Source organism: Myodes glareolus, chromosome 21 (genome assembly GCF_982192425.1).
Source record: "Myodes glareolus chromosome 21, mMyoGla1.1, whole genome shotgun sequence".
In the NCBI taxonomy this organism is placed as follows: Eukaryota; Metazoa; Chordata; class Mammalia; order Rodentia; family Cricetidae; genus Myodes; species Myodes glareolus.
In genome coordinates this window covers 10,632,014-10,658,875 of record NC_142046.1, presented here as the reverse complement: position 1 = coordinate 10,658,875, position 26,862 = coordinate 10,632,014, and the positions used below count along the sequence as shown (strand labels likewise).

General features: G+C 51.1%; 1 protein-coding gene across 2 annotated transcripts; it reads right to left on the bottom strand.

Annotated features, from left to right (window-relative positions):
- Positions 1 to 6,629: 6,629 nt before the first annotated feature.
- On the bottom strand, positions 6,630 to 24,883 carry Traf1 (TNF receptor associated factor 1). 2 transcript variants are annotated; one of them, XM_048432217.3, is made up of 8 exons: positions 24,734 to 24,883; positions 20,851 to 21,045; positions 19,165 to 19,249; positions 12,084 to 12,149; positions 11,222 to 11,632; positions 9,878 to 10,055; positions 8,454 to 8,602; positions 6,630 to 7,396 (listed from the first exon to the last, which is right to left on the bottom strand). In XM_048432217.3, exons 2-8 carry the CDS (start codon positions 20,988 to 20,990, stop codon positions 7,178 to 7,180), a joined length of 1,248 nt encoding a protein of 415 aa, XP_048288174.3. In that variant the 5' UTR covers positions 20,991 to 21,045; positions 24,734 to 24,883; the 3' UTR covers positions 6,630 to 7,177. The 2 variants fall into 2 exon arrangements, with proteins under 2 accessions (XP_048288174.3, XP_085537452.2); XM_085681326.2 differs by lacking the exon at positions 24,734 to 24,883 and having other exon boundaries at positions 20,851 to 21,314.
- Between the last annotated feature and the right edge of the window lie 1,979 nt (positions 24,884 to 26,862).

Below are 26,862 nucleotides of genomic sequence, written 5' to 3'. Positions count from 1 at the left end.
AGTTTCTGGCCACCAGGGGCTGCTGCTAAGTCCTCCTGCCCCATAGCCGCTGGTGCACCTCTGGCTGCCGTAAGGCGTATTTATTCCACTCACGTGTTGCTACCCATCCACACACCCTGAGCGCTGGCATTAACCTTGGGCAGGGCTCCCAGAAGGCGTCAAGAGGACGCAATGGATGAATTCCAAATAACTGCTCAGTAGAAGAGCCTTAAAGTTTCCCTCTCTTCTGTCAGCCCCCCGCCTCAGCTAACATCCTAGGGTCTTCCATGGGCAAGGACATTTATACCCATTGTAAAGGCCGGAGCATTCTGATTGCCTCGGGACTCAGGACCAAAGTGGGGTTCAGAGCAGGCAATGTGACAGTTCCCAGGTTGCACAGCAAGGGGTATGGTGGGGCCCAAGTCCAGGGAGGACTCTTAATTCAGTGCTGATTCCACAATCGGAGTCCTTGTGCTTCATCTGCTCTGCCCTGATAATGTTCCTCCCTGTTGCCCAGCAGTAACCAAGAAGCATAAGGCTAGGAACTGGCCCCTTAAGAAAACAAAGCACAGACACCAGTGTTAAGCTTCCCTCTGCTTCCACCATCCAGGGTTTTAGGGAATGTGATTGCTGCTGTGTTTATGCAATAGCTAGAGGACTCCTTAGTATAATTATTTGAATGGCTTTGTTGAAATCCAGTTTACTTAGTATAAAGTAAGACTAGACCTTACTTTGAATTATGATTTATTTTATACATTTAAAAACAAATTCACATTTAGAAATAACATTGAGTGGGGGTAAAATAATCTTCTGGGCTGAATCATTTGGGTTGATTTATTGCAAAGAACTGGCTTGATTGCGGGGTCTGCTGAGGCCAGTAGGTACCACCCGGTCAGGCAGTGAATAAGACCAGCTGCCGCTCCCGCCCACAAGATGACTTTCTTCTTCAGGTAAACCTCAGTTTCGTTCCTAGCACCTGCTAACAGATCAACCAGGATAATCCTTTAATTAAACCGACCAATTATAAGTGGTAATTACATCCACAAAAATCCCTTTCCGGTCACACCTGATGATTACTGAAAAGCTGGAAACAGCAAGAGAACCAGGTTGTTCGGTCAAATTAACCAGGGCAGAGGTGAAACTGTCAGCTTCGGAGAATACTGTAATGTGCAAGAGGCAGTCACCTGGAGGCTGAGGCTTAACCTGGGGTGGGCAGTGCTGTGCCGAGGAAGGCATTAAGATGGGGCTGGCCAAAGGCACTGTAGCAGCCTGCATTGCTTCACAGCTTCTTCATGCAATCCTGTGCACATGCCTTAAACAGCCTGGGTATCAGTCTGTAGATTAAAAAACAGGTACCATGGCTTTATCAGCTGCTGGATGTCTACCGAGAAGCTGGGCGGCGGGGAGTAGCTCAGTGGTAGAGTGTGCACTTAGCACACGTGAGACCCCGGATTCAATCCCCAGCACAAAAACAGACATATGATTTTGCTGCAAGTATCCTGTTCTACACACTGGTGCTTGGGAGGGTCTGGTGGGGTAGCAACAACGGCTGTACTACATTGTTTCCAGAGCCAGGCCTGGGGCTGAGAACTATATGTAGACTAGTTTGCCTCACCTGTTTACTCCAAGCCTGTAAGCCACCACATTGTCGCTGTGACTCCATTTTACAGAAAAAGATCACTCATGAGCACATTTGCCTGTGGGCCCGTGAGATGTCTTGGCTAGCTCATGTCTTGCTTAGAATCTTTCTCTAGGGCTGAGGGTGTGGTAGGGCAGACACTCAGTACACCAGGGGCCCTGGGATCAAGCCCCATCACTGAAAAAAAAATCAAAACAAAATTACTTTCCTAGGCACAAAACGCTCCCCCCTCTGCCCCTGGGGAAGCTTGTGTGAGACCCTAAAGCAGCTGGCACCGAGTGGGCAGACCTCCAGCTTCACCCTGCCAAGTGTCAGGCTCTGAGGAAAGCTGCAGTTAGATGGCTTCCTTCTAAGATCCAGCCCTACCACCTCTGAGTCTATGGGAACCTCAGTTTCACTATCCAAAAACATGGACTACAGCCCTTACCCTTGCCAGGGAGGTTGGGGGCTTGCTCATAGGCCCAGAAAGGCCCCAGAATTATTGAACTGACCCCTCCTAAGACCCCTGTTGGCAGGGAAATGGCAGTTGGGGCTGGGTTACGCCCAGCAAAGCTTCAGAGCCAACTGTGCCGAGGCAATGAGAGCTAAAAATAGCCATCACGTCTTATAGGGACATCAGGCTGGCCTGGAGACAAACGGGAGTAGGGGAGCTGGAGTGGGGACACTCACCACCAGGGCTCCCCACCTGCAGGGGATGTGTGCGTAGGGGGATCCCCATCTTCAGCTCAGTATAACTGGCCATAGGCCACATGGGGAGGGGAGGGCCTGTTCTTTCTGGCCAAGGCGATGGAAAAAGTCTTCTAGTAGGGTTGGGTGTCAAGCTCACATGGACTACGGATGTGTTTCTAGGTTTCCTAGAAATCCAATCTACCCAGAGTGTTGAAATTGCTTCAGTCTGCCAGCCACACACATAAAACGTCAGTGAGCTAAGCAACATTCTCTCTTCGCTGTGAAGTCTGTGTTGTAGGTTCAGCACTTCTCAACTGGGTGCAGGCACAATTCAAGGGCTGAGTTCACTTCCTGTAGCTGCTGGAACATATTACCACAAATGCAGTGGTTCAAAGCCATGCTCGCCTACAGACCTGGAGGTTGGAAGCCTGCAGCGACATTCACAGTCGCTCCCTAGGGAATGGTGTCCCTCGTGCTGCACACAGACTTGGGGCCTCTTTCTCCGCGTCAAGGTGCATCCACCTAACTGAAGTTTCTGTTGTCACCTCTTCCTGTTTCTGTCATTATTTTTAACGTCTCTGCCTTGGGCTCCTCTGATTCTTTTGATAAACTCCTTGGTGATGACCTTGGACCCCTGGGTAGTCCGTGATACTCTCTCAAAAAAGTTGTTTAACTTAACAGTCTCTGCAAAACCCATTTTGCCAGGTAAGATAACACATTCCCATGCCCAGGTCTCTTCAGCCCGCCTTACTGCTCTGCGCCCACATGTAGTGACCACCATACTGGGCAGGGTAGCTTCGGGGGCAAAGGTGAGAGTGTAACCTGTCAGGAACTAACTGTGGGCCCCAGGGCAAGTTACTTCATATGTGGACAAGATTACACTTGCCTTCCTGTGAAACAGATAAGCTGTTAACATTAGGGTGCTATCAGCAGAAGGTAAAGTGATTACCGTCTGCAAAGGGAACTATCCTGACAGGGGTGTGTATGTGTAGGGGTGTGTATGTGAACCTGTGTATATGTGTGTATACCAGTGTATGTGTGTGCACATGTATGTGTATCTGTGTATGTGTATGTGCACATGAATACGTGTATGTATGTGTGCCCATGTGTATGTGTATATATGTGTACCTGTGTGTGTTCACACACGTATGTACATGTGTGTGTGATGTGTGTAGTAGGAGATCTGAGTTCTGGCAATGTGTGGTGGGTGCTCAGTAGACATCAAAGGACTTAACGGCCTCATTTAACAGACAAGGAAACTAAGGCAGAGTGAAAGTAGGTTTCTGATGAGGTTGGCGCTCAAGGTCTGTGTCTATTATCACCCACCTGGCCGAAGGGCATAGCCCAGAGACAGCAAGAGATTGCTTTAACCTACACAGAAGGAAGCGGCATGCCACATGCTCTGAGGGCCTTGGTTTGGAGTGCACTTATCACCCCTACATTGCAAGGTGTGTATGGGGCATAGACTTCCCAGGAGAGTGGCAGCAGCGAGGAGCTCATGTCTCAAGTGGGTTCCATCTCACCAGGCTGGGCACTTCTCCAGAGATGGAGTTGTGCGTGAGGGTGAGAGTATGCAGAGAGATCAGTTTTGTGTACAAGGGACTCTCCCACACAGAGTGACACCAGAAGGCTTCTGGGTGTACCAGGAAGGCCTAAGCCCACAGTGGCTTGGCCTTTTTAGAGGAGATGCTTCCCTGAGTGGCCCCTCACCGCCTCCAAGTTCTTCTCCTAAAACCTCTGCAAAGGGACCCGCCTGGGAAGATGGTTCAGTTGGTGAAGTGCCTGCTGCCCAAGCATGAGGATTCGAGTTCTGTCTCCAGTGACCACATAAAAAGCCGGAAAAGCTGGTGCTCGCTAGAAATTCTGACATCACAGAGGGATGGGCAGGTGGATTTTCAGGACCTGCTGCAAGCCAGCCTTGCAGATCTGTGAGCTCTGGGTCACAGTGAGAGACCTGGTCTCAAAAAACAAGGTGATGCCACCTGAGGAACAACACTCAAGACTGGCCTCCAGCCTCCACACATGCACATGTGTGTATGAGCATTCCCTTACAAGCACCTTCACAGACATGTACATGTATGTGTGCATATACATAAACACATACAAGAGGGGAGAGAGAGAGAGGAGAGAGAGAGACAGAGACAGAGACAGAGACAGAGACAGAGACAGAGACAGACAGACAGACAAGAGTGGAGCACCCCTGCTAACTCTGCAAGAGTACAGTCCCTGTTGCTGGGGGAAAGGCAACTACTCCATTGGCCTGTGGGAGGCTGAGGGCCATAGGCAGGGTGGGAAAATGGTTCAGTTGACCTCCTCCTCGCCCATCAGAGAGGGGAGGAAAAGCTACTAACTTGGTAGGTGGCCTGGCCTAGTGGCTGCCCCACTATAAACCTTGATATTGTTCTCTGGTGGGATCTGGCCAGTTTTGCCAGGAGAAAAAGGCTTTGAGACGGCCGAGGCTCGAGGAAAGGCCCCAGCAGAATGCCAGTGACCCAGGTGACTGTCCTATCCAGCTCCCTCTGCTGGGCTCCATAAATCCCATGTGTGCCACAAGCATGCACTCTGCTTAAACACATACATGTGTGTGTGCGTGCATGCCCCAGATGTGGAGGCAAATGAAATCCAGCTCCTGGCACAGGGTCCTGGGAGATCCCACAGGAGAAGCCTCCCCCAAAGGCAGAGTGCTGCAAGCAGTGGGCGCCTCTACTGCAGAGGGAGCCTGAGAGGCTGGCTGGCAGCTGTTCCGGGGCTCGCCACTTCCCATTTGCCTCCATACAACTCACCTCAGTCCCCAGGAGGGTACCGCAGTGAGCAGTGAGCCTCCAACTGTGCTGGCTGAGCTCTGCCTGTTGCCTGTTTGCCCCTGAGAAATGATCTGATCTTTCCGAGTTTGTTTCTCCATCTATAAAATACTGTTTTTAAAACACAAGAAAACTCACTGAACTCTTCCAAGCAGCGCTCTCTAGTCTCTGGGATCGTGCTGACTTTTCTTTCTGCCCAGGGATACTTTTCCAGCTTTTCTGTAAGTGTTTCTCTCCTACATAGACCCTCCAGGCTAAAGGCGTGAATCACAGGCGTTCCCACTTCAATAATTTTCTGTGGGTCACCTGTGGACATGACAATGTGGCCTCTGAGCAGATGTTGTCAGGGCCAACTGCTTGCTTCCTGGGCCACTGTGGGATTGGCATTGTCTTGCAGAGTCGGCCCTCAGGCTTGGTGAAGGACCTGCCACCTTCCAAGGCCTGATGAAGATGCAACCTTGTAGTTAGAGGTGTCACTGGAAGAAAGCCTGGTGGAAGGGAGGGGAACTGGACACCAAAGATGGGGCTTGAAGTGCCAGCCCCTGCCATGGTTGCTCTGGCCTTAGCTTCCCCATCTGTAAATGGGCACAAGCTTGTCGTGAGGATCCGGTGAAACAGGATTTACCAGCAGCTTGCCTCCCTGACCCCTGAATCACCCGGAAGAGATAAGCACAGAGCTTCTCTGGAAGATAAATGATCTGTTTAAGCTATTATCTCATCCTCTGCTAACAGGCCAAGGGTCCTGCAGGTGCGTCACTGCTCAGCATTTGATGACTGTGTTCTGGCTGACCCAGCGTTTCTGCCTTCCCCTTTGGTCACTCAACCCCTGCTTGCAGCCAAGATACACCCTATCCCTCCAAGGCTGTTTTCTCCTTCACACACGCTGGTGTCTTCCACTGAACTAGGAGATTCCGGAGAGTGGGCTGCACTTCTCACTGTTTCCCTGGCAGGGCTGGGCGTAGGAGCTACCCACAGCTGTCCAGGAGCAGAGCTTGTCCCCAGCACTTCATGGAACCAGGCAGGGGACACACACCGATAATCCCAGCACTTGGGGGCTGCAGGCAGGAGAACCAGGCATCCAACACTATCCTTGACTATAGAGTGAATTTGAAGCCAGTGTGGCCTTTTGAGAGGGGGCGCGGGGGTGGGGGGGACAGGAAGAATGGAGGGAAGGAATGCTGAGGACACTTTCTGGCCTCCACAAAGGAAGAAAGCAGGAAATGCAAGAATGGAGGAACAGCGGTCCCCAGGAGTGTAGCAGTCCCACTTTGGCTGGGCACTCTGTGAGCAGCGGAGGAGGTGCTGTGTCTTGGACACTGGCCCCTGATTTGCATGGCAAGATCTTTACGTGACCTGGGTGTGCTCCTGTCTGTTGGGAACCTGGGCTGCAAGGTTAGGTGAGTGGGGAGCTGGAGGACATGAGGATCCTGGGTATTTCTCCAGAGTCCTCTGTGGGGGTAACCTCACCAGGGACAGGAAGCTTGTTATTATTTGTTTCGTCTGTAAAAACATCAAAGGTCTTTGAATCCAACCAGCAAGGCTTTCCTGGTACAGCTTCCGGATTTATCTGTTAACACAGGAACCCAGCCCCGGGCAGGTCAAATTCACACTAGCGTCTGACACTTCTGCCTGTGGTCCTAGTTCTGAGTCTGGACAGAGAGACTTGATGTGTTTCCAGTTTCCACTGGCCTGCAGAGACCTTCCCAGTAGGAGTGCTCCTCTGCTTAGGCCCCACAGCCTTGGCTCAACATCCATGCCCCAGGCCAGTCTTAAGGTGGTCTCAACATTCAGGACCTGCTGGCATGCTGGTCTGCTTGTGTGCCAGTCTCCTGGTGTGCCAGCCTCTGAGTGTGCCTGCCTCCTGGCGTTATGAAGAGAGCACTTCTGCCTTCTCCACTCTGTCTCTGCTGGCACAACTCCAGTTCTCTTGCTCTCTCAGTAGCCACAACCAAGCTGCTGTGGCACTCTGGTCACTCCAGCTGCAGCCCATCCTTCTCTTGCACCGTGGGCTCCAAGGGCAGGGCCTGGAGGCCTATCCAGCTAAGTCCCCTAGTCTAAGTTGGTTCCCCTCAGGAGATACGCCACATCCCTAAGCACTGGTGTCCACAATGCACTTGAGGAACATTGTGTCATCTTTTACGTAGGCGTGCTTGGGCGACTGCAGCTTGCTGAGGGGGAAGAAGAGCGGGCAGCCACTGGCCACGTTGGTCTCACTCTGCGGCCGCTGGAAGGAGGCCGAGCTCAGGTCAGGCCTGAAGGCATCAATGGCGTGTTCACGGTTGTTCTGATCAAGTAGCATGAAGGTGACCTGCAGGGTAGGGATAGGTGGAGGGGTCAGGCCTCAGGGGATAGCATTGGTTCTCATGGGAGCCCAGTTGTTTGGGCTCAGATGGCTCCACGCCCACTGCTTGGGCTGTTGCTCTGACCATGGAGAGGAGGTACCATGTTCCACATGGAGAGGAAGCACAGGTGAAAAGGACTTCATATATGCACTAGGGAGAGGCCCATGGGGCAGAAGAAACACCTGGTACTATGGTAGCTTCAGGTTTTGTCTTTCACTGTCTCACCCAATGGGAATTCTCTCTCTCCCTCTCTCTCTTTCTGCATGTGTGCAAATCACAGGATCACAAGTCACCATCAGGTGTCCTCCTCTATTGCTCTCCTTATTATTATTATTATTATTATTATTATTATTATTATTCAGACTTGGAGATCACTGGTGAAGCTCCACTGGCTGGATGGCAAGCCCTAGAGGTCCTCATAACTCCTTCTTCCCAGTTCTGGGATGGGAGGTACTCACACCTGGTTTTTGGTGTGGATTCACCATTTCCCCAGGCCCACAGTAGTGGGGGTTCTGTTACTATAATTAAACGGGCTGCAGAGACTAGGGTGCCCTGATAAGGATCATGGTGATGTGTCAACTTCTGTTGGGACCTCTGCTGCCAGGCAGGAAGCAAGAGCAGACGGGGGCGCAGCTTCCACTGAGCTTCTGGTGTACCCAGGGCAGATCATAAAAGCCCCTGAGAAGTGGATCCCCTAAGCATGACACAAGCTCTCCCCTGGCAGGACCCCTTGAATGTAACCCAAGAAACACACTGCTTCTCCTTGCTAAAGCTGCCCTTAAACTTGCTGGCACTAGAATTTCTGGGGAGGACTTTAAAAAATCCCAGTGCTCCTTCAAAGTGTTTTGTTCCAGACACTGAAGCTCCTTCTCAGTGGGCAGGATCCTCGGCCGCTGGATTTGCACTCAGCTTCATTTTATAAAAGGAAATTGATACAGTAAGCACAGGAGACTTGCCCAGACCTCAGGTGCATAGCTAAAGTCACCATGCCCTCCCCAAACCCATCTTCTCCTGGGCTCGTACCTTGTTCCGGAATGGCCAGGGCAGCAGAGCGTCATACTCTCCTCTCATGATGACGATGAACAGGGACAGGTGGGTCTTCTTGCCTGAGCCATCCCCATTCAGGTACAACCGCAGACACAGCTTGTAACCATACTTGGCCGTGTAGAAAGCTGAGAGGTGAAGGCAGTGTCAGCACAGGTGAGGAGATGGGGTGCAGCAGGCAGGGGCTGAGGATAGTGGGGTTTGGGACCTGGCTCTCTTCTCTAGGAAGAGTGTTGAGGAAGGCCATGCTCTTGGAGGTTGCCTAGCTCAGGGGTTGGCAGCTGGCCTTCTGGTCACAGAGAAGGCTCCCACTCGATGGTTCTGGCTCGGTAGGTGATCTGGCATCTGTGGTTTTACCATTCCCTGCGGCGCCATGCTGCTTGTCTCACAGCTACACGTGGAATCTACCATCTTAACCAACCCTCAAGGAACTAGAGATTGAGCCCAGAAAGGGAGATGGGTGGGTGTTGTTTTATGTGCTGGGGCAGAAGTAGGGTTAAGGTCCAGCCAGGCTTCCCAGATCTTGGCATTGATTTTCTCGGCTGCCCAAAGGTTGGGCCCTCCCTGGAGGCTGCTGTGAGAAGGCCCTTTTGGGTTCTGCTATTAACCCTTGGGAATGGCCCCAAGAGGCAAGCCATCCCCAGTGACCAAGCATGGGGGGTCACGTGGCCCTCTCCCTGATGGTACATCCTTGGGCACAGCTGTGCACCCAGCTCTAAGCAGACCCCCTACTGGGGACCCTGCCTCCTTGCTTCAGGTGATTTTCTATAAAATGAGGCTGGGAGGGCAAGTACTTGGCAAGGCTCTCAGATGTCACATCCAGGAATGGCCTGGTCCTGGCAGATGGTGTGACTTAAACAGATCCAGAGCTGAATGTAAATATTATATGTATGCCATCTATAGGTGGACACACACACACACACACACACACACACACACACATACACATACACATGCACGTGCACATTTGGTTACCAGTTAGTGAATAACAAGAGTGTCAAGTCACTACTCTATTAAGTCCATCAAAGGGCCCGAAACCCAATCTGTTGATGCCCATGTGCCCACAGGCACACAGCTTCCCAGAGCCTGGCTGGGTCCTCTGCCTCCTACTGCAGATGGCCGGCTGGGCCGTGACACTGGCGGCTGTACCACTCTGGCTGTTGAATTTCATCTCCTATCCCCCTTCTCATCCCATAGCCTCTTTGCAGAGTGCAATTAACATCCAGGAAGGAGAGAGGACAGTTGCTATGCTGGCAGAGTCATGGTTCAGAGAGCACAGTCTATATCTCCCCCATGACTGGCAGGGGCTCCAACCCGACTCAGCATGGCTGTTCTCCCTTCTTGTCCCCCAGGCCCGCTGGGGCCTGTCTCTCCTCCCAGTCTTTGTGCCCACAGGGAGTTACCTGGAGAGAAGAGACTGATAGTCCTGCCACACACTGACTCATGACACCGTCTGGTGACATTGGTGATCTTCCATAGGAAAGTGCCATCGTAGGAGGCCTCCTCCATGAGCCGCAGGCTCTGTTCCAGCTTGCCCAGGACCTGATCCTTTTGGGCCAGGGTCTGTTGCAACTCCACCACCTGCAGGGAAGGTTGGTCAGCCAGAGGACCAGCACCCAGCTTGGGGGACTGGGGATAAATCAACTCAGAGGTTTCCCTGACCAAGTATCACCTAGTGCCTGCACCTGTCCCATGCTTGGAGTCCCTTTCTCTTGTACCCCCAGGCCAGCTCCTATCATTCGGCAGGAGCCCAGCTCACAGAGCCCCTCCTGTAAAGCCTCCAGTCATGGTCCTAGTTGGCGAGTCTCTCTCACTGTGTTTCATGACTCTTACGACTTCCTCCTCTTGCCCAGGCTGTCTCCCCATGGCGGGCTCCTATCTTTCTATGTCCACCCCCATAGTGCTAAGCTCCAAGAGTGGAGCCAGAAGTCTGAGGGTGCGATGGGAACTCTCGCTGCCCTTGGGAACCTACTTTACAGCAGGGGTGAGGAGCTGCCTGGTCATTGGAGCCCAGTGCCTGCTCCTGCTAATGGGTTTCCTCAGAGACATCTGAAAGGATAAACTTAGCTGGGAGACAGAAGGTGAATGGCTCGGACCATACTGGTCGGGTGTGGTGGGGGCAGAACCAAAGGCAGGCCCAGCTAAGTGGGACACAGTGAAATAATGTTGCTGTTTAAATAAAGAATGACATGAGCCTGGTGACTGACTCCGTTAGGAGCAGTGTGACCCCTGGAATGGAGGAGGTGGGCTGAGACTACGCTCTGCATGGGGATGCCTGCAGAAACTGAGGCAGAGCATAGGAAAACATCCTGGCCCCCCATGCTTTGACGAGCAGATGAGGGCACTGAGGGACATCGTCTGTTAGGATGTGAGCACTGTCTGCTCTGGACAGCAGGGGTGGGGACAAGCAAGCCCGTCGCTCTGTGGGCCCTGAAGGTCACAGCCAGGACCAATACTGGGAAAGCAGCTCTACGAAAGGAGGGACTGTGTAGCAGTGGAACTGCCCAACAATGGAACGGAGGAGAGAGCATTCCGGGCCGATTCTAAACAGAAGACCTGAAGCACCGGACAGCATGGCATTGGCTTTCCCCAAGCTTCTGACTAGGGTCTTCCTAATAGGTCCTGGGAAGAGGGGACATTTGGGTTAGGAAGGAGGCAACCTCTTTGGGCAGGATGAATGACGAGAAGGCTGCATGGCGTACCGGCACCCTGAGCTGATGTCAAGAGCTCTTGCCCATCTCACTCACCCGCTGCTCCAAGGTCAGGATGTGCTCTCGGTCCAGATGGCTCTGGTGGATGGAGGCGGCCAGTGCTAGGTGGGAAGCCTCCACCTCCTTGTTGAGGACAGCCACGATGTTCTCAAACACACGCAGTTTCTCCTCCAGCTGAGCCAAATGCTTCTCTTTCAGGAGGTACCACAGGGCCTGTTCGTCCTGGCTCTCACAGCAAGGCGCCCGGTAGCAGTCGACCTCCAGGTCCCCAGTCACTTCCACGGCCGCCTGAAGCTGCAGCTCGGACAGGTTCCGCTCCAGGGCCATGGGCGTGGAGCCCAAGTTGGAGCCTGGCAAGGACTTCCACTCTTTTAGGACCCCCAGCAGCAGGTGCAGGTGGGAGGCCTGGGAGGTGGCCTCGTGCTCCTGCATGGATTGTGGGCTCCCCTGAGGAGAGAGGGAGAGTTGCTAAGGAACAGTGGAAGGAGACCCTGGGTTCTAGCAGGGAGACATGGCGTCAAAGGCCACCAAACAGAGTCAGAACATTATCCCAGCAGAGGGAAAGTGGCTGTCTGTATGGAGAAAGGCGGGGGTGAAGCCATGTACAGGAGACAGCTTCCAGACACCTCCCCGCAGCTAACATCCAGGTCTCTAGTGTGGCCATTCTGCCCTGCACTTGAGCAGAGTGATGATTCAGGACCATGGAGAGAGGTGTGGGGACATGCTCTTGAGTGATGCTCCAGGACTTAGGTGAGGCATTAAGAAAAACTTGGCATAGTACAATGACTTAAGAGTTGTATTTGTTGCTTGGCAACTCAATAGCACGAGACACCAGAGGTGTTTTGGGAGTGGGGAATGGGGCTGGGACCATGGACAGATTTGACATGCAGTTACTTACCTTGAAGGAACAGCCAACACCTGCAAAGGGACACAGGACTCCAGCCTCAGTCACCTCAGGGTGGGCCTGGAAATGATAATTGTGTCACTGGATGCTGGGAAGCACCCCCTGGGCCACCCTAAAGTGACGGGAGCCAACAAGGCCAGAACTGGCTAGGCACATGACTCTGCTAGCTCTATTCCTTCTGCCTGGCCAACTTTGCTCCACCTTTGGAGTCTTGCCCTTCTGTAATCATTCTACAGAAAGAGGACTGAGCCCTGCTGTTATTTGGAACAGCTCATTCCATGCTATTGGGAGAGAGTGCACACAACTCCGGAGTGAGCCCCCACTCTTCAGTTTCAGGATGCTGAAGAGATACTTCACAAAAAGAGCACCATGAAGGGGGAGCGCGCCTGCCACTGCAATGGAGGAGCGCCGCTCCCATGTGTCAGGAGAGCTGGACTAGCATGGCAAGGCCTTCCCAGCAAGAATGTGGGCAACAAGAGCAAAATAGTAATAGACACACTGGAAAACTTACCCAAGTAATTCATTTTATTATTATTGTTATCATTGTTGTTGTTGTTATTATTATTTATCTAGGGTCTCACTATGTAGCCCTGGCTGGCCTGGAACTTGTTATGTAGAACAGGCTAGCCCCAAACTCACAGAAATCTTCTTGCCTCTGCCTCCCAAATGCTGGGACTAAAGGCATGTGCCATTACACTCCGGCAGCCTTGAAATTCTGATCCTCCTGCCTCCATTTTCTGAGGGCTGAGTATCACAAATATTGGCTCATGAGACACAAGGGACTGAGCCCAGGCCTTGTGTGCACACACATCTCTGTGTAGATATGAGTTTCTGCTTCTCTTGAATACATCCTGGGAGTGGCATATGTGGGCTATCTGGAGGCCGATTGTAAGTTGTGAGTGAGTTAGATAAGCAGGGCTGAGCTTTCTGTAAAACACCTTCATAGGGCTGGGAATGTAGCCCACTTGGTACGGACTCCAGGACATCCTTGTGAAGAAAGTTTAGGGGAGGCAACATGGTCCCGAGAGGCAGTTACTGCCTGTCACCAGTCTGGTTGTGTGTGTAGGGAATGACCAGCAATGTGGGGTAGGGCATTTGCCATCTCGGTAGTGGGGAGTCACCTGATTTTGTACTTTAACCAGGACTTTAGTAAACTGTACACTCAGTACACCTAAAATGAGCACTTTTTAAAATCTGTAAATGATATCTTGATTTTGTGAGAACTTTTTTTTTTTGCCAGAATAATCAGGAGATGAGGATGAAAGGAAAGGAGGGAGCCTACAGGGCTGAGCAGATACAAAGTCACAGGGCTCGCTTTTCTCAAAGCTGATTCTCACCGGCCCATCAAAGGATCACCCACCTGTCCCACTGCCTTCTGCTACAGGGCAGGCTGTTCCCAACCAAGAATAGGAAACAGATGTTGATGGGGACAGGCAAAGGGGGTCCCAGCAGGGAGATATACTGGTTGTGGGAATCAGCCTCAAAACAGCCTCTCCAACAGGTCACTAGTGATGACATGAGGCTCAGGGGCACCAGATGCCAGGTATTTCTGGACCCTTTTGAGCCCTGTGATTCCATGCGTATGGTTCCCATCCATTGTGGCTTGAAGTCGATAGTCCCCAGAGGGATAAGAACAAGAAAGTGGGACATCTAACACCGGAATTCAGGCATTGCTCACAGAGTGGGATGTGCCCGTGGATGAGCAGGGCCTGTGGGCAGGACAGCCTGCTGTGGGCTGTGTGGATGTCTGGCTTGTCCTCATGATGAGGCATGCAGGGGAGTTTACTGTGACTGGCACTGAATGCTGAAAGATGGGCAGGGGTAACTCAAGAGGTCTTCTGAAGCCCTAGGGTTAGTGAGGCTGCCAGCTCTGGTCACCCATCACCCACGCCTTACCATGTACTTGGGTGTGGGCTCCAAGAGTCACCCTGTGTGTCTATAATACTGTCGTAGTGTCATGGTACTGGGAGAGTTACTAAGTTCTCCTAGGTTTAGCTTCCCCATCTGCAAAATGAATAATGCTAATCCATCCTCTAGCTGTTGTAGGAACACGAGGTGATACACATAAGCGCTCACATTGCTAACCTCTTGTAGCCGTGACAGCACTAAGTGGTTTAACACAATACAACTTACAATCTCACAGTCCTACCATGAGGGTGCTGGCAGCTGCTTGCTCCTCTGCGAGCTGCCTGCAGCTCCTGACCCGAGGGTCCTCTCTGCATCGTCCAAGTCAACATCCCCTTCGCACCCCCGTGCATGCTTGTCTCCTCACGAGGATCCTGTGGTTATGTTGTGCTCACCCAGGTAGTCTAGGGTGCTTGCCCTACCTTGCCTTCACACCTACAGAGTGACTGCTCCTGCCAGGTGCACAGGTCATGTATGGGAGCTGATTTTCCACTTGACGTTGAAATAGAGCAAATACTACCAGTCTAGGAGCATGAGGTTGGAGTCTGGCTCTGCCATTGATTTAGGGTCAGCTACCAGCATCTCCTTTGCCCTCGGCCTTTATATACTAACTATTAATAAATCAAGGGTACCAACAGGATGCTGTTGGAGGGCTAAGATTGTGATGCAAACTGTCACATTTAGGAGTGTAAAGTGGAGAGTTCACACCGTTTAGTGCACTTCAGAGAGCACAGTCATATTTAGGAGAGTAAAGATGGGAGACACACACTTTAGAGAGCACATGTCACATTTGAGTGTGGAAAGATGGGGAGTCACACTGGCTAGCACACTTCAGAGAGCACAGACACAGACACGGGGGACATATGGAGTACTTTCCCATACACCAGGACCCTGGGAACAGAAGGCTGACTGGCCTTCCCTGAAGGAAGCCCACTTGGGTTCAGCACAAATAATGGAAGAAGTCACCATCGTGGTCAGAAGTCATGGCATGTGGAGGGGTCACGTTACAGTGCCATGAGTTCCCTGCTCTGAAAAGACACCCCCAGGTGGCAGGAGCCCACTGCATGCACACACTGGACGTTACACGAGACTGCTTAAATTCCTGTCATTTGGGGCTCTAGAGAAGACCATGGCATTATCATGAGCCACAAACCAATCTTCCTGACTGGACCTCAGAGGGAAGAATGTGAGAGAAGCAGAGTTCCCTTCTTGGGGTCTCAGCAAACATAATCAAATGTTATTTCCTAGTTCCTGGTTTGTTTTGTTTGTGTGTGCATGTGTATGTATATGTGTGTGTGCGTGCATGCGTGTGTATGTGTGTGTATGTGTGTGCACCATGTGTGTATGCCATGTGTGTATGTATATGTGTGTGTTTATGTGTGTATGTGTGTGTGCATGCATGTATATGTGTATATGTGTGTGTCATTGTATGTGTGTGTATGTGTGTATATGTGTGTATGTGCATGTATGTGTGTGTATGTGTGTGTACATGTGTATATGTGTGTGTGTGTGCTTGCACCCACATCAGATACCCTGCACTATCACTCTCATTGCTCTCCACCTTGAGACTTGGTCCCTTGAGACAGGGTCTCTTACTGAACCTAGAGCTAGGCTGGTGAGCAACAAGCTTCAGCAATCCTCCTGTCTCCACCCCTTACATGACTATTTTACAAATATGCATGGCCAAGTCCACCCCCCTTTTTTAGCAGGGGTTCTGGAGATTTGAACATGGATCATCATGCTTACACAGCAGAAACAGAAGATCTGCCCAGCCCTTCCCCATCCCCAGCTCCTGATTTGTCTTCTACCCTATTGTCAATTGTTCAGGAAGGTCATTTCAGACAAGAGTAGCCTCTCTATGTTATCACTGACCTTCTAATACTTGCTTGCTTTGTTGGTAACTAGCTGATGCTTCTGGGCCCTACGTAAGGCGATGATGATCTATTACAGACTCAGGGGAGGATAGTAGTGGGCATGGGGAGGGTTTGTTAGATGGGCACCTTGGGCTGAGCTCAGCTGCTCCCTAGTTTGGCCTCTTTGCCCAGTTTCTGTCTCCTAGGTTTCCTCAGGCCTGCAGACAAAAAAAGGTGGGAGTTACCATTGCAAAGGCCTGGCTTAGTCACTTTCTCCAGGTTAAAAGTCCCTAAGTTCCCGTCAGGGGTGGGATCAGAGGAGTCCCCATGGTAACTACCCTGTAGTTCATGCAGGCAGTGCTCTTAACCACTGAGCTATCTCTCTGGTCCTTTACTTTGTTTGTCTTAAGGAAGCAAATTTCAACCTGTGCTCTTGCTGAGCCCTGGAAATCCCTCAAGTCTTTAGAGTCTGGGGCAGGAGAAAATATGGGATAATACTGTTTGATGTTGGGTCATAGTGCTACAGTAGAGAGAGAAGCTCTCCAAGATGTTAAGTTTTAAACTTTCCAAAGGAGCAGCAGGGTTCAGTCTTCTTGGAAAAAACCGACACCCAGCTTGCTAACTCCAGTTACTTTATTCAAACATGTGCAAGGTTAACAGGAGCTGGGAAAGATTCCAACGACCAGAGACTTCTTGCTCTTGCTGCCCGTGAGAGCAGACAGCCCACACAAATCTCAGCCCCTTTTCATTATGACCACAAGCAAAAGGCAGAGCTCCGTGCCTGCCAGGAGTGTCTTAGGACCAAGGTCAGTAGCTGCAAGCTCTCTCACACACCGAGTGAGACTCTCCAGAGAAACAGTTCCTCAAGGTTTAAACAGTCTCAGAACAATTTCTTAGCCTCCACTGATTAACCCAAACGTAGCTAGAGCCTTACTGCAACATTTCTGTCAAAGCCAGACACAAGGCCTTCCTAGTCATGCCGCTTACAGACAGACATAGAGGCTTTACCTACACATCACTGCAGACTAACTAGGAGGGCTCGGCTCCAGACACCCCTTCCACCCAAGCCTTCTACTTGTATAGGGTTTATGTTGGCAAAGGTGCAAAACAATTAAAGATGCTAGACGAAGTGACATTAACGTCTATCTGACCCATATTACCTACATGTATACAAGAGGTGTGTTTTAATATTGCTAAGGGGGAAGAAGAAAACCTGGAAGGCACAGAGCCCATTCCCTGAGCTGCACACGTCAGCCCAGAGGCCACGGAAAGGTGTCTGTGAAGCGGGTTCCGAGACAGCCAGAAGGGAGGCTAAGAAGTTCTTCCCTGGAAATTAACTTGACCCCTATTATTCTCTGAGGGCCCACCAGAGGGGAGGCTTCTAAAAATGGAAGGGAAAGCCCTTCAGTCAGCCATGGGCAGGGTAGGAAGTCCCTACACTCTGAATGACAGGGACTGGTGCAAAGGAAGGGGGAACAGGTGTGGAGCCCCTTCTGCATCTGGGCCAATGGGAGGGAGGGAGAGGTGCCCTGGCAGCTGTTGACCCGTGACTCAGATGTCACAGATCCTGGGAAGAGCCAACTTAGCATCTGCATTAAACCAAGGGAGAAACAGGGCCTGAAAACAAGTTTGCCTCCAGACAAACACTGAGGGAAATAAATCCACTCCTGCACACTGAGGTCTGGACCCGTGGGCCACTGTTCACTGCTGGAGGGAGCTTTGGCCAAAAGCAGCTTCATTTGTCTCACTGTGGGGACAGAGAGGATGACAAGACTGAGATCCTGGCCACTGAGGAGCTCGGGCATTGAAGTCCCAGTGTGTCTTCCGCACCTCTCACCCAAGAAGTCAGGTTTTATGCAGCGACTCCTACATGGTTGGACTTTGTAACTCACTTAAGTTTGTTTGGGATCTTAATTGTGAGATTAACATACAGATTGTTGTCCTTGTTCTGTATCTGGTAAAAGGTTTACCTGAAAGTCTTATCTACGCTAATGCCATGAGATAAAGTTCACATTCACGGAGTAAAGATCGACTCTCTAAGCCGAGATAATTTAACTTATAACACTGAATACATTTCTATACTTCTCTCATTTCATCACGAGTTGGTGGGACCTGGAGACCTCTAGGCTACCCAGGTACCTTCCCTCTGGGCTACACAGGTATCCTATGAAGGTCTTTTCATCCTGGTGGGGAGGGTTGGACAAGATTTCAAGGCTATTGCATAAGCATGTCTCTCTGGCCCCTTCAAAGGTCTGAAGGTGTTTCTTACTCCTGGATGCGGAGCTTGGCTTGAGTTGAAAATGATCTCTCTCTATATTGGGAACTGGCTGAAGTTCTCAAGTAAGGGGCTGTAGAATAAACTTTGGGGTTTTGAAATTTCTGTTATAAGTGCTCAACTCTGCCACTGTAGGGAGGAAGCAGCCGCAGACAATAAGGGAGAGTGAGGGTGGCTAGATACTAGCAGAATTTGCATTATGATCATAGAGTTGGCAAGTTATAGAGTCTTTATGAATTCCTAAATGCAGCTTCTTCCATCAGCTAAAACACACGAAACGTCCTTATCCTGTGGGCTGTATATAAAACTAAGAGATGGACTGGGTTTGGTCCAGGAACCAGTTTTTGGACTCCTGGTCTAGAAGGTGGTTCCAATTCTAAATAGATCAGAGCCTACCAAGTGGCTTAGGACAATGTGCTGCTGTCACTGTGAACACTTGTCTCTGCCTTGCTGGGGAAGTGAATTCACTGTGGGCTCAAGACAAAGCAGAGATGCATCTACAAGCCAAAGGCCACATGGGCAACTATCCACTCTGCCTCTACCTGGGCAAGTGCCCCCTTCCACCTCGCTCTCAGTGGAGGCCAAAGGACAACCTCTGGAGCAGTTTCTCATGTGCCTGCCATCCACCATTTTCCCCCCTCTTTCTTTTGGAGACAAGGTCTCTGGTTAGCTGGGAACTCACTTTGTAGACTAGCCTAGCTGGCCAGTAAGCCCCAGGGTTCTCTGCATCTCCTCCTCAGCCTAGCTGGCCAGTGAGCCCCAGGGTCCCCACATCTCCTCCTCAGCCTAGCTGGCCAGTGAGCCCCAGGGTCCCCACATCTCCTCCTCAGCCTAGCTGGCCAGTGAGCCCCAGGGTCCCCACATCTCCTCCCCAGCCTAGCCGGCCAGTAAGCCCCAGGGGTCCCCACATCTCCTCCCCAGCACTGGCATTGCAGATATCTTTACACACAGCTTTCATTACATGGGTTCTAGTGAGAAAACTTAGGTCTTCACAGACTGAGCCATCTCATTAGTCCCCAGAGATGGCCAGATGCTGACATACCTTCTCCTGAGTCAGAAGGCTTCCTGGGCTCACAGGTTGGAGGTTTTCTGCTCTGCATTTGGGACAGATTAGATCTTCACCCTCTCTGGGGAAACATGAACAAGATTCTCAAATTACCACACCTTGCTGGCCCCTGCTGCCCATCATTTGCCCCCTTCCTGACAGACTTCAAAGCCTAGACCTTGCCCCTTGCAGTAATTCCACCGTCCTGGAGCCCCACCGTCAAAGCTTCCGAGCCCCAGGCACCCACCGTTTCCTGAAGCTTGCAGTGAGTTGCCCTGCAGCCCCACCTGCTTTGACCTGGTGGTGCCTTTCCTCACCCAGGTAGCGGGATTGTGGATGGCTCTCTGTAGAAAGACCTATCTCAGTGACTGGTTACAGGGTCTCTACTGGGAGAATTATCCCGTGCACTGACTTGCAGAAATTGAACCCCACACTTCCAGTCTCAAGGGTCTAGACAAGGAGTTGCAGTGTGGAACTCCATTTGTTCTTCTCAGTACCGTGTATGTGGTTCTGGTCTCTTATTCTTGGCCTTAGGTGATCAGGGCCTATCAGGGGGCTATCTCTCTGGAATGGGAACAGCGTGGGACATCTGTGCAAGTGTTTCTGACCCAGAGTGAGTGTTGTTCCTCACCATTTCTGGGTGAGGAAAATGAGGCCAGAGAAGGCGGCCTTGGATGGAGAGCAAGTGAAGGCAGAGCAGGGCCGGGGCACCTCTGGCTGGGACCTGCACTCTCCAGCCGACTTCTGCTTCCTCTTCCGCCGGGCCAAAGAGGGTGGGTGAGGAGATGAGCTCAGAGCATCAGCTGGCCAGGAAGCCCAGTCATTTGGGACCTCCACCCCCCCACTCAGCCTTTCCATTGCTACAAACTCCCACCCAGGTTCCTGCCTCTCCCCTTAGTCACTGAGTTTGAACTTCTCGTTTGACTGATTCAGTTTCCCCACATTCTCAAGCTGTAAGGTCCCGAAGAAAAGGTCATGCCTGTGGCCCACAGCTCTTGACGGGGATCTTCACCAGAAAACCCACAGGCCACAGGCAGTGGTAAGTGACTTTGTCTCTGGGGGCTTTGCAGTTCTCAGCTCTACCTAGGGTAGTGACAGGCGGATGGAGGACACAGGGATGGAACACTTGACGCACAGCAGGTGCACAGGGATGGCCAAGGCAGGGTATCATCGGTGCTGTTGCTGCAGCACATCCCTGATAATTACACTTCAAGCATAAATAAACACCCTATTGCAAGTTTGCCCCCATTAACTGGGTTTAAAAAAACAGAAGAGTGCTTTACTGCCGTATGGTATTTGCCAAGGGGCTTATGTTCATTACTGGGAGAGGTTAGGGGAATATTACTGATGGAGCCTTGTAATAATTCTGTGAGGCAGAAGGCAGCTCCACAGGCAAGAAGTTAGAGTTAGGAGACCAGAAGTTCAAACCAGGCCACATAGCAGGAAGTGGTCAAGTGGAGCTTAAAGTTCCACCTCAATAATGACGGACAGACAGCTGTCCGTGGCTAATGACACACCTGTCTCCAGCCAGTGGGCAGTGTTCGGAAGAAAAGAGCCTGGAACTAGACACTCAAGAGGTGAAGTCGCCTGCCCACAGCCAGCCGATCTCTTCAGTTTCCCCTCCCATCAGGCTCCCTCCCTGGCCATTCTTCCCACCAGCCCTTGGCCCTTTGACCCCCTCACCTCAATTTCTCAGAGAGACAGGTGGTGCAGCAGAGAGCCCTGGGCTCTGAGGGGTCCTGGGAGGCAGCTGGGGGGCAACCAAATGGAAACTCATTTTCATCAGGAGCTGGGCGGGGGTCGCTGGCTGAATTGGAGGCCATCTTGAGGTTTCAGACCAGAGAGGATCTGTCAAGTAGAGCCGAGGCCTTGTGGAGCCTGTAGAGAGAGGTGGGTTCTAGCCTGGGCCACCCTTCCTGTGACTTTATCTTCTCTTCTGGCGGTGTGGTAGACGTCACAGCTGAGTCACAGTAGGGACGGAGTAGGAATTACCCTTTGTGGTTAGGAAAAGCCCCTGGACAGAGACTGAAACCTTTAGGAGTGTCCAGACATTTTTCAGAGTGAGAACATGCAAGCGACAGTCATAGTGGGAGAATGAGAGTGATGCTGTGGTTCTCCAGAGTCATGGTTCCCTGCCTGAGAACCACAGGCTGCCGTTGGCTTCCTCTATCTCCTCCCCGGGCACCTTGGTGGAGAGGCCTCAGCTGGTTGCTTGTCTTACCCCGCCCCTGTCGGGACCTCTGAACCATGTAGAATTCTCTAGAACAGTAGGGCTTTCTGAAGGAAACCCCAAGGGTCGTGAAAGCAGGTCCAAAATTCAAGTTCTGGGTCCTCTAGCATATCTGGGTGGCCTTGGGGAAATGCCACTTTCTCACACTGTTTCTTGGTTACCCTATCTTGAAAAAATGAATCGAATAAGTGGTCTCTAGGAGTAAGACTGCGGAGTCTATGACTCAGGCCACCAAAGGTAGCAGCAAGGCCTCTGACGACCCCACTCTGCCTGTGGCATTGTGTGGCAGTCATGATGGTGACAGAGGAACAGGGACCGCCCCTCCCTTGAAGTCCAAGGCATTGGCACCGCAGACTCTGCAGAGCCCTCTTCCCAAACCCGACTCAGGAAGTCATAGGTGGCCGTGTATCTGGTCAGGAGTCACACGTCCCTGCTGAGACCAAGGCACTACACCAGTTCAGGTTCATGGGGGTTTGCCATAGCTGCCAAGCGGACCATACATCCACGCGTGTATGAGGGTGAACAGGAAAAAACATGACTCTGGCCAGCCATTGTGTGGTGGGCAGACTTTTCCTCCAACCCTTACAATCCTTTTGTGGCCATGTACATCTCAACGAAGCAAGGCGTGAGACCCAAAGACACACAGCCTGAGGTTGGGCGGTGGGATCTGAACCAGGCCCTGTGCTGTTCCACCATGGACAAGGAAAGAACAAGGCAACATGATGAAGTCTCAGAGACAAGGATGTTGGTCGGGGCACCCGGCTTATCTCAAACTGTCAAATGACAAAAACGACCTCCATACACCTCCCCACCCAACTGCACTGCTATGGGATTTGTGAATGTACAGGCTCTGATTTCAGGCAGCTCTGAAGTGGGATCCTGGATCCACCATATGCATTTTAATATTTATTTGTTTGTTTTGGGGCAAGGTCTCACTATGCAGCCCTGACTGGCCTTGAACTCCCAGAGATCCGCCTGTCTCTGCGTCCTGAGTGCTGGGATTAAAGGCATGTGTCATCATGTGCCAACATGCACCACTATGCCTGGCTCACTCACCACAGTCTTAAATGTGTCTGAACCTCAGTTCTGTATACGTAAAATGGGGGATAAAATCATGTATTTTACCCAGTTGTCAAGATGATCAAATATTGGGGGGTCTTCTAGTTTCATTTCTCTGACTGTGATAAAACACCCTGGCAAAAAGCAACATGAGTGGAAACTGATTTGACTTACAATTCCAGGCTAAAGTCCATCATTGGGGGAGGTCAAGACAAACCTCTAACAGCTAGTCAAATCACATCCACAGTCAGGGGCCGAGGGAAACAGATACATGGATGCTTGCTCCTTTGCTTGTTCTCAGTTTAGTTTCTGTACTCTTACAGTTCAGGACCTCCTGTGTAGGGAATGGCGCCACCCACAATGTGCAGGGTGTTCCTACATCAATTAACTTTATTATGCCAATCTCCCACTGCATGCCCACAGGCCAGCCCAATGTCCACAATCTCTCAAGGAGACTCTCCCCAGGTTGTGTCAAGCTGACAATTGTAGCTGACCATCAAGAAACTGAAAGTGTGGCAGAGGTCGCAGTTCATGACATACTCCAAAAACTTTTGGTATTTTACTCAGGCAACAACCATGCCCTTCTTGGCCTCCCAACAAGGAAAGGGGTTTAAAATGGCAAATTACGCTTAACAGTGTTTTTACATCTCTCAACTTCTGTGAGTTCCAGGGGGTCGGGAAGTTTAGACCCTGTGTTCAGTGGTTCTCACCCTTTCTAATGCTGCAATCCTTAAATCCAGTTCCTCATGTTGTGGTGACCCCCAACCACAAAATTATTTTTGTTGCTACTTTGTAACTGCAACTTTGCTACTGTTATGAATATAGATATTTAATATTCAGACTATCCAATATTTGACCCCCAAAGGGGGATCATGACCCATAGCTTGAAAACCACTGTTCTAGATAAACTCAACCATCCCTCATCCCTAGGATGGTTCCAGAACTTCTAGTGGTTGTTGGCAAAAAGGTTGTTGCATCCTATAGACTTCTACCCTCAACTGCGCCCTGCCCAGCCCGCTCAGCTAGTGACCTTGAGTTTCCTTCCTTGTCTCAGAAAGACTTTTCTGTAACTGCTCAGCTCCAGCAGTAACCCCTTGTGCCCCTACACAGCTCCTCCTTCTCCAGTTAGGACACAAAGGAGGCACCCAACCTCATTAGCTCCATCTATCTTCTCGTTTCTTTTCTCTTGTCCTGTCCCCGCCTCCTTCACTGATTCCCTGTCTGCCACCAGCTCCTTCCCACCAGCATCAAAACATCCGTGGACTGCCGTCTAGTAGGATACCAGGCACTACTCTTCAGTGCTGTGTGTTAAGTGGTTTGTTTTTCTTTGCCCTGGGATCAAACCCAAGGCCTTGCACAAGCTCTTGCTTACTGAGCCACGTCCTCAACCTGTTTTAAGTACTTTTACAAACATCTCATCAACATTTCCCTCCAGTCTTTGGAGGCCCCCTACTTCATAGCAGAGGAACCCAAGGCACAGACAACTTGAGAGCCTTGCTCAAGCTAGTGAGGCAGGAAGGACTGAGCACACAGACCTGCTCTTTAAAATGAGCTTGGTCCTTCTCCAAATTCCTCTTTTGTATCTACTCTAGCTTCACTCGGCAGTGAAGATTTTAAAGAGGGTTGTCCACATAGCCGCTGAAACTCCAGAGGGTTTCAACCCTGTTAGAGGCTCTCACGCTGTCAAATGCTCTGGGCCTGTCCTAGTTGACAACCTGTCCTTTCGGAAGAGAGCCAGAGGGCTCTTGGCCCCTCTTTCATGCCAGCACCTTCCTTCTGTCATTCAGACACCCGTCAGAGTTGATTCGTGCACCGCGGTGGTTCTTTTACCTCTTCTCACGTCCACCTTCTTTGGTCCCATCTCTACAGCTCCCATCCCAGAACGGGAACTCTCTATGCTCTGAGTAGCTATGTGCAAGCCTCCTTCTGGTCTTTGGGGGCGCACCTGTGCCACACCCACTTCTCCTGGAACGTCTGGGTGACAGTGTCCAGATTGAAATCCCATGGTGCACCTGCCACCCATAGCCTGGGGCATGCTGTAGGGCCGCCTGCCTGTGGCCCCCTGCCCTCCCGACCCCATTTCTTTCAGCAGATGACTATCGACCTGCCACACGTCCTTGTCAGGACGAGATCAGAGCTGAGCGCAGAAGTTGCGGTGACAAGGGACCAGGGCACCGCTTGGGAAGGACGAGGGGTATAGGACCCTGGAGGGTTCTTCAGCGCGAACCAACGTCGTGACGCTCGCGCTTGGGGATCTGCGGGTGCCGGGCAACCAACCTGCGCGCGCCGCCTTCTCTCATCCGGCCATGCGAGCCAGCGGGAGCGTCCTCCGTGCTAAGAACCGGGATAGCGGGTAGATGCCGAGGGAAGCAGGGCCTGAGTGAGTGGGTAGGGCTGGGCTGGTTCCTGAGGCTGCCCGGGGGCGGGGCAAGCGCTCCTCCCACGAGGAAACTGAGACCCAGATTGCATCTGGTGAGGTCACGGGGCTAGCTGACTCCCGCAGTGACTGCACATGTGAGGTACTCAGTACAACGAATGAATGCGAGGGACACACAAGCAGCATTGAGCTCCAGTCTGAAATCCCGCCAGAGCATGAGTGGAAAAGCAGCAAGTCTGAACCTTACAACAGTGGGTTCTTGCAAAGAGCCCAGCATCCTGCAGACTCGACCAAGCTGTGGATGCCGCAGACAGCAAGCAGTGAGATGGTGCAGCTCTCAGGGCACTACGCTAACAAAACTGGGTGCAGCAGGGAAGTGGTTGTGATTGTAAAACTAAACACACACATCATTTCACATACATACATGCGACATTTTATATACACATACATATATGCATAAACACAACACACACATGTATATACACAAGCACATGGTCTCTTATTCCCTATGATTCTCTTTATATTAATCAAAAGAGTTAGGGAACTTAGTGTTAGGATACAAGTACGGTTTAAAAGATTAAAAACAAAACAAACAAGCAAAAACCCGACTTATGTTTTTGTGAACAGGAATCTCACAAGGGCACCTTCTGTACTCAGGTGTCTAATGGCCCTGTTCTGATGGCTAGTGGTTCTCCATCTGAATAATTTGGTTTTGATTTCTAACTGGATCTATTATTTATTTATTTGTGACAAGGATTACTGTGTTGTAGCCCTGCTGATTCCAAACTTTAAGCCATCCTCCTGCCTCAGCTTTCCTAGTGCAAAAATTACCAGCGTGAGTGGCCTTGCTGGGTTTTGTTCTGGACGTGGAGGTGTGTCTATCTCCCACCCATGGCAGACCCACTCTGGCTTCATGTTTCTAGCAGTCAGGTGATCCTGCAGGACTGGACTGGGCATCTGGCTGGCTGGTGGAATAAAGACTTATTGGGGTTCAACTTGGAAGGGGGAATGTCTGCCTGAAGACAAGTGTTGTGTTTCAGGAACCCCCTCCCTCCAAACATCATCTCCATGATCCGTGTAAGCATGGTCAGAGGTGGTCTCTGAGGCTTTCCATTCTTCTGCTTTTAGTGTTTTTTTCTTTTTCTTTTCTTTTCTTTTCTTTTCTTTTCTTTTCTTTTCTTTTTTTTTGGGCAGGATCTTGCCATACAGTCCAGGCTGGTTTAGAATGAGTGACCTTCCTGTCTTGATTTCTCAAGGGCTGGGATCACAGGCATATGCCACTCAGCCTAGCTTAGGCCTTTCAGTTCTAATAGTAAAGAATTCTACGAGCTCCCTGTGTCCCTTCCTGGTGTTAAAAGTCACCCATCTCAAGTGCTCTTGGTGAAGTGACATTTCTCAAGGCCCTGGGCCCTGAAAGAGTCACTTTTTGGTCCCACCTCTCTCCCACCCCCTCTTCCTTTCTGCCCCAGGGTAAAGAGAAAAGAGCAGGCAGTCTGATCTCACACTGCACGCCACATCCTGTTTTCAGATTAGTGAGTTCATAAGCTGGAAATTTACCAAGGGAAATAGTTTAATTTTGGAAAGTACCAAAATCTCATCTGTAGCTACCCTGCTTAATTTTGGGGGCTCTTGAAATAGAGGGGGCATCACCGAAGAACCACTAAGTGCCCAGGGAGCAATCAGGGAGCAGAACTTCTGCTTCGGAAAGGAAATAAGCCTTTTGGAGGCCGCCCCCATTAGCCCAGGGCACTTGCTTCATTCTTCTAAGAAATTTCAGAAGAGGAATCATGTCCCGGGCCTTGTGCTCACTCAGATCTGGTGGTCTGTGGCGGGGCTGTGAAGGAGGATCAAGGAAGCAGACTCAGGCTGAGGGCTGTGGCTTAGCTGATAGGGTGTTTGCACAGTATACAGGAGGACCTGGGTTTGCTCTCCAGCACTACAGCAAACTGGGCATGAAGGCAAACACCTATATCCTAGCATCCACAAACGGGGGGTGGGAGTGGGAATCAGAAGTTCTAGGTAATTCATA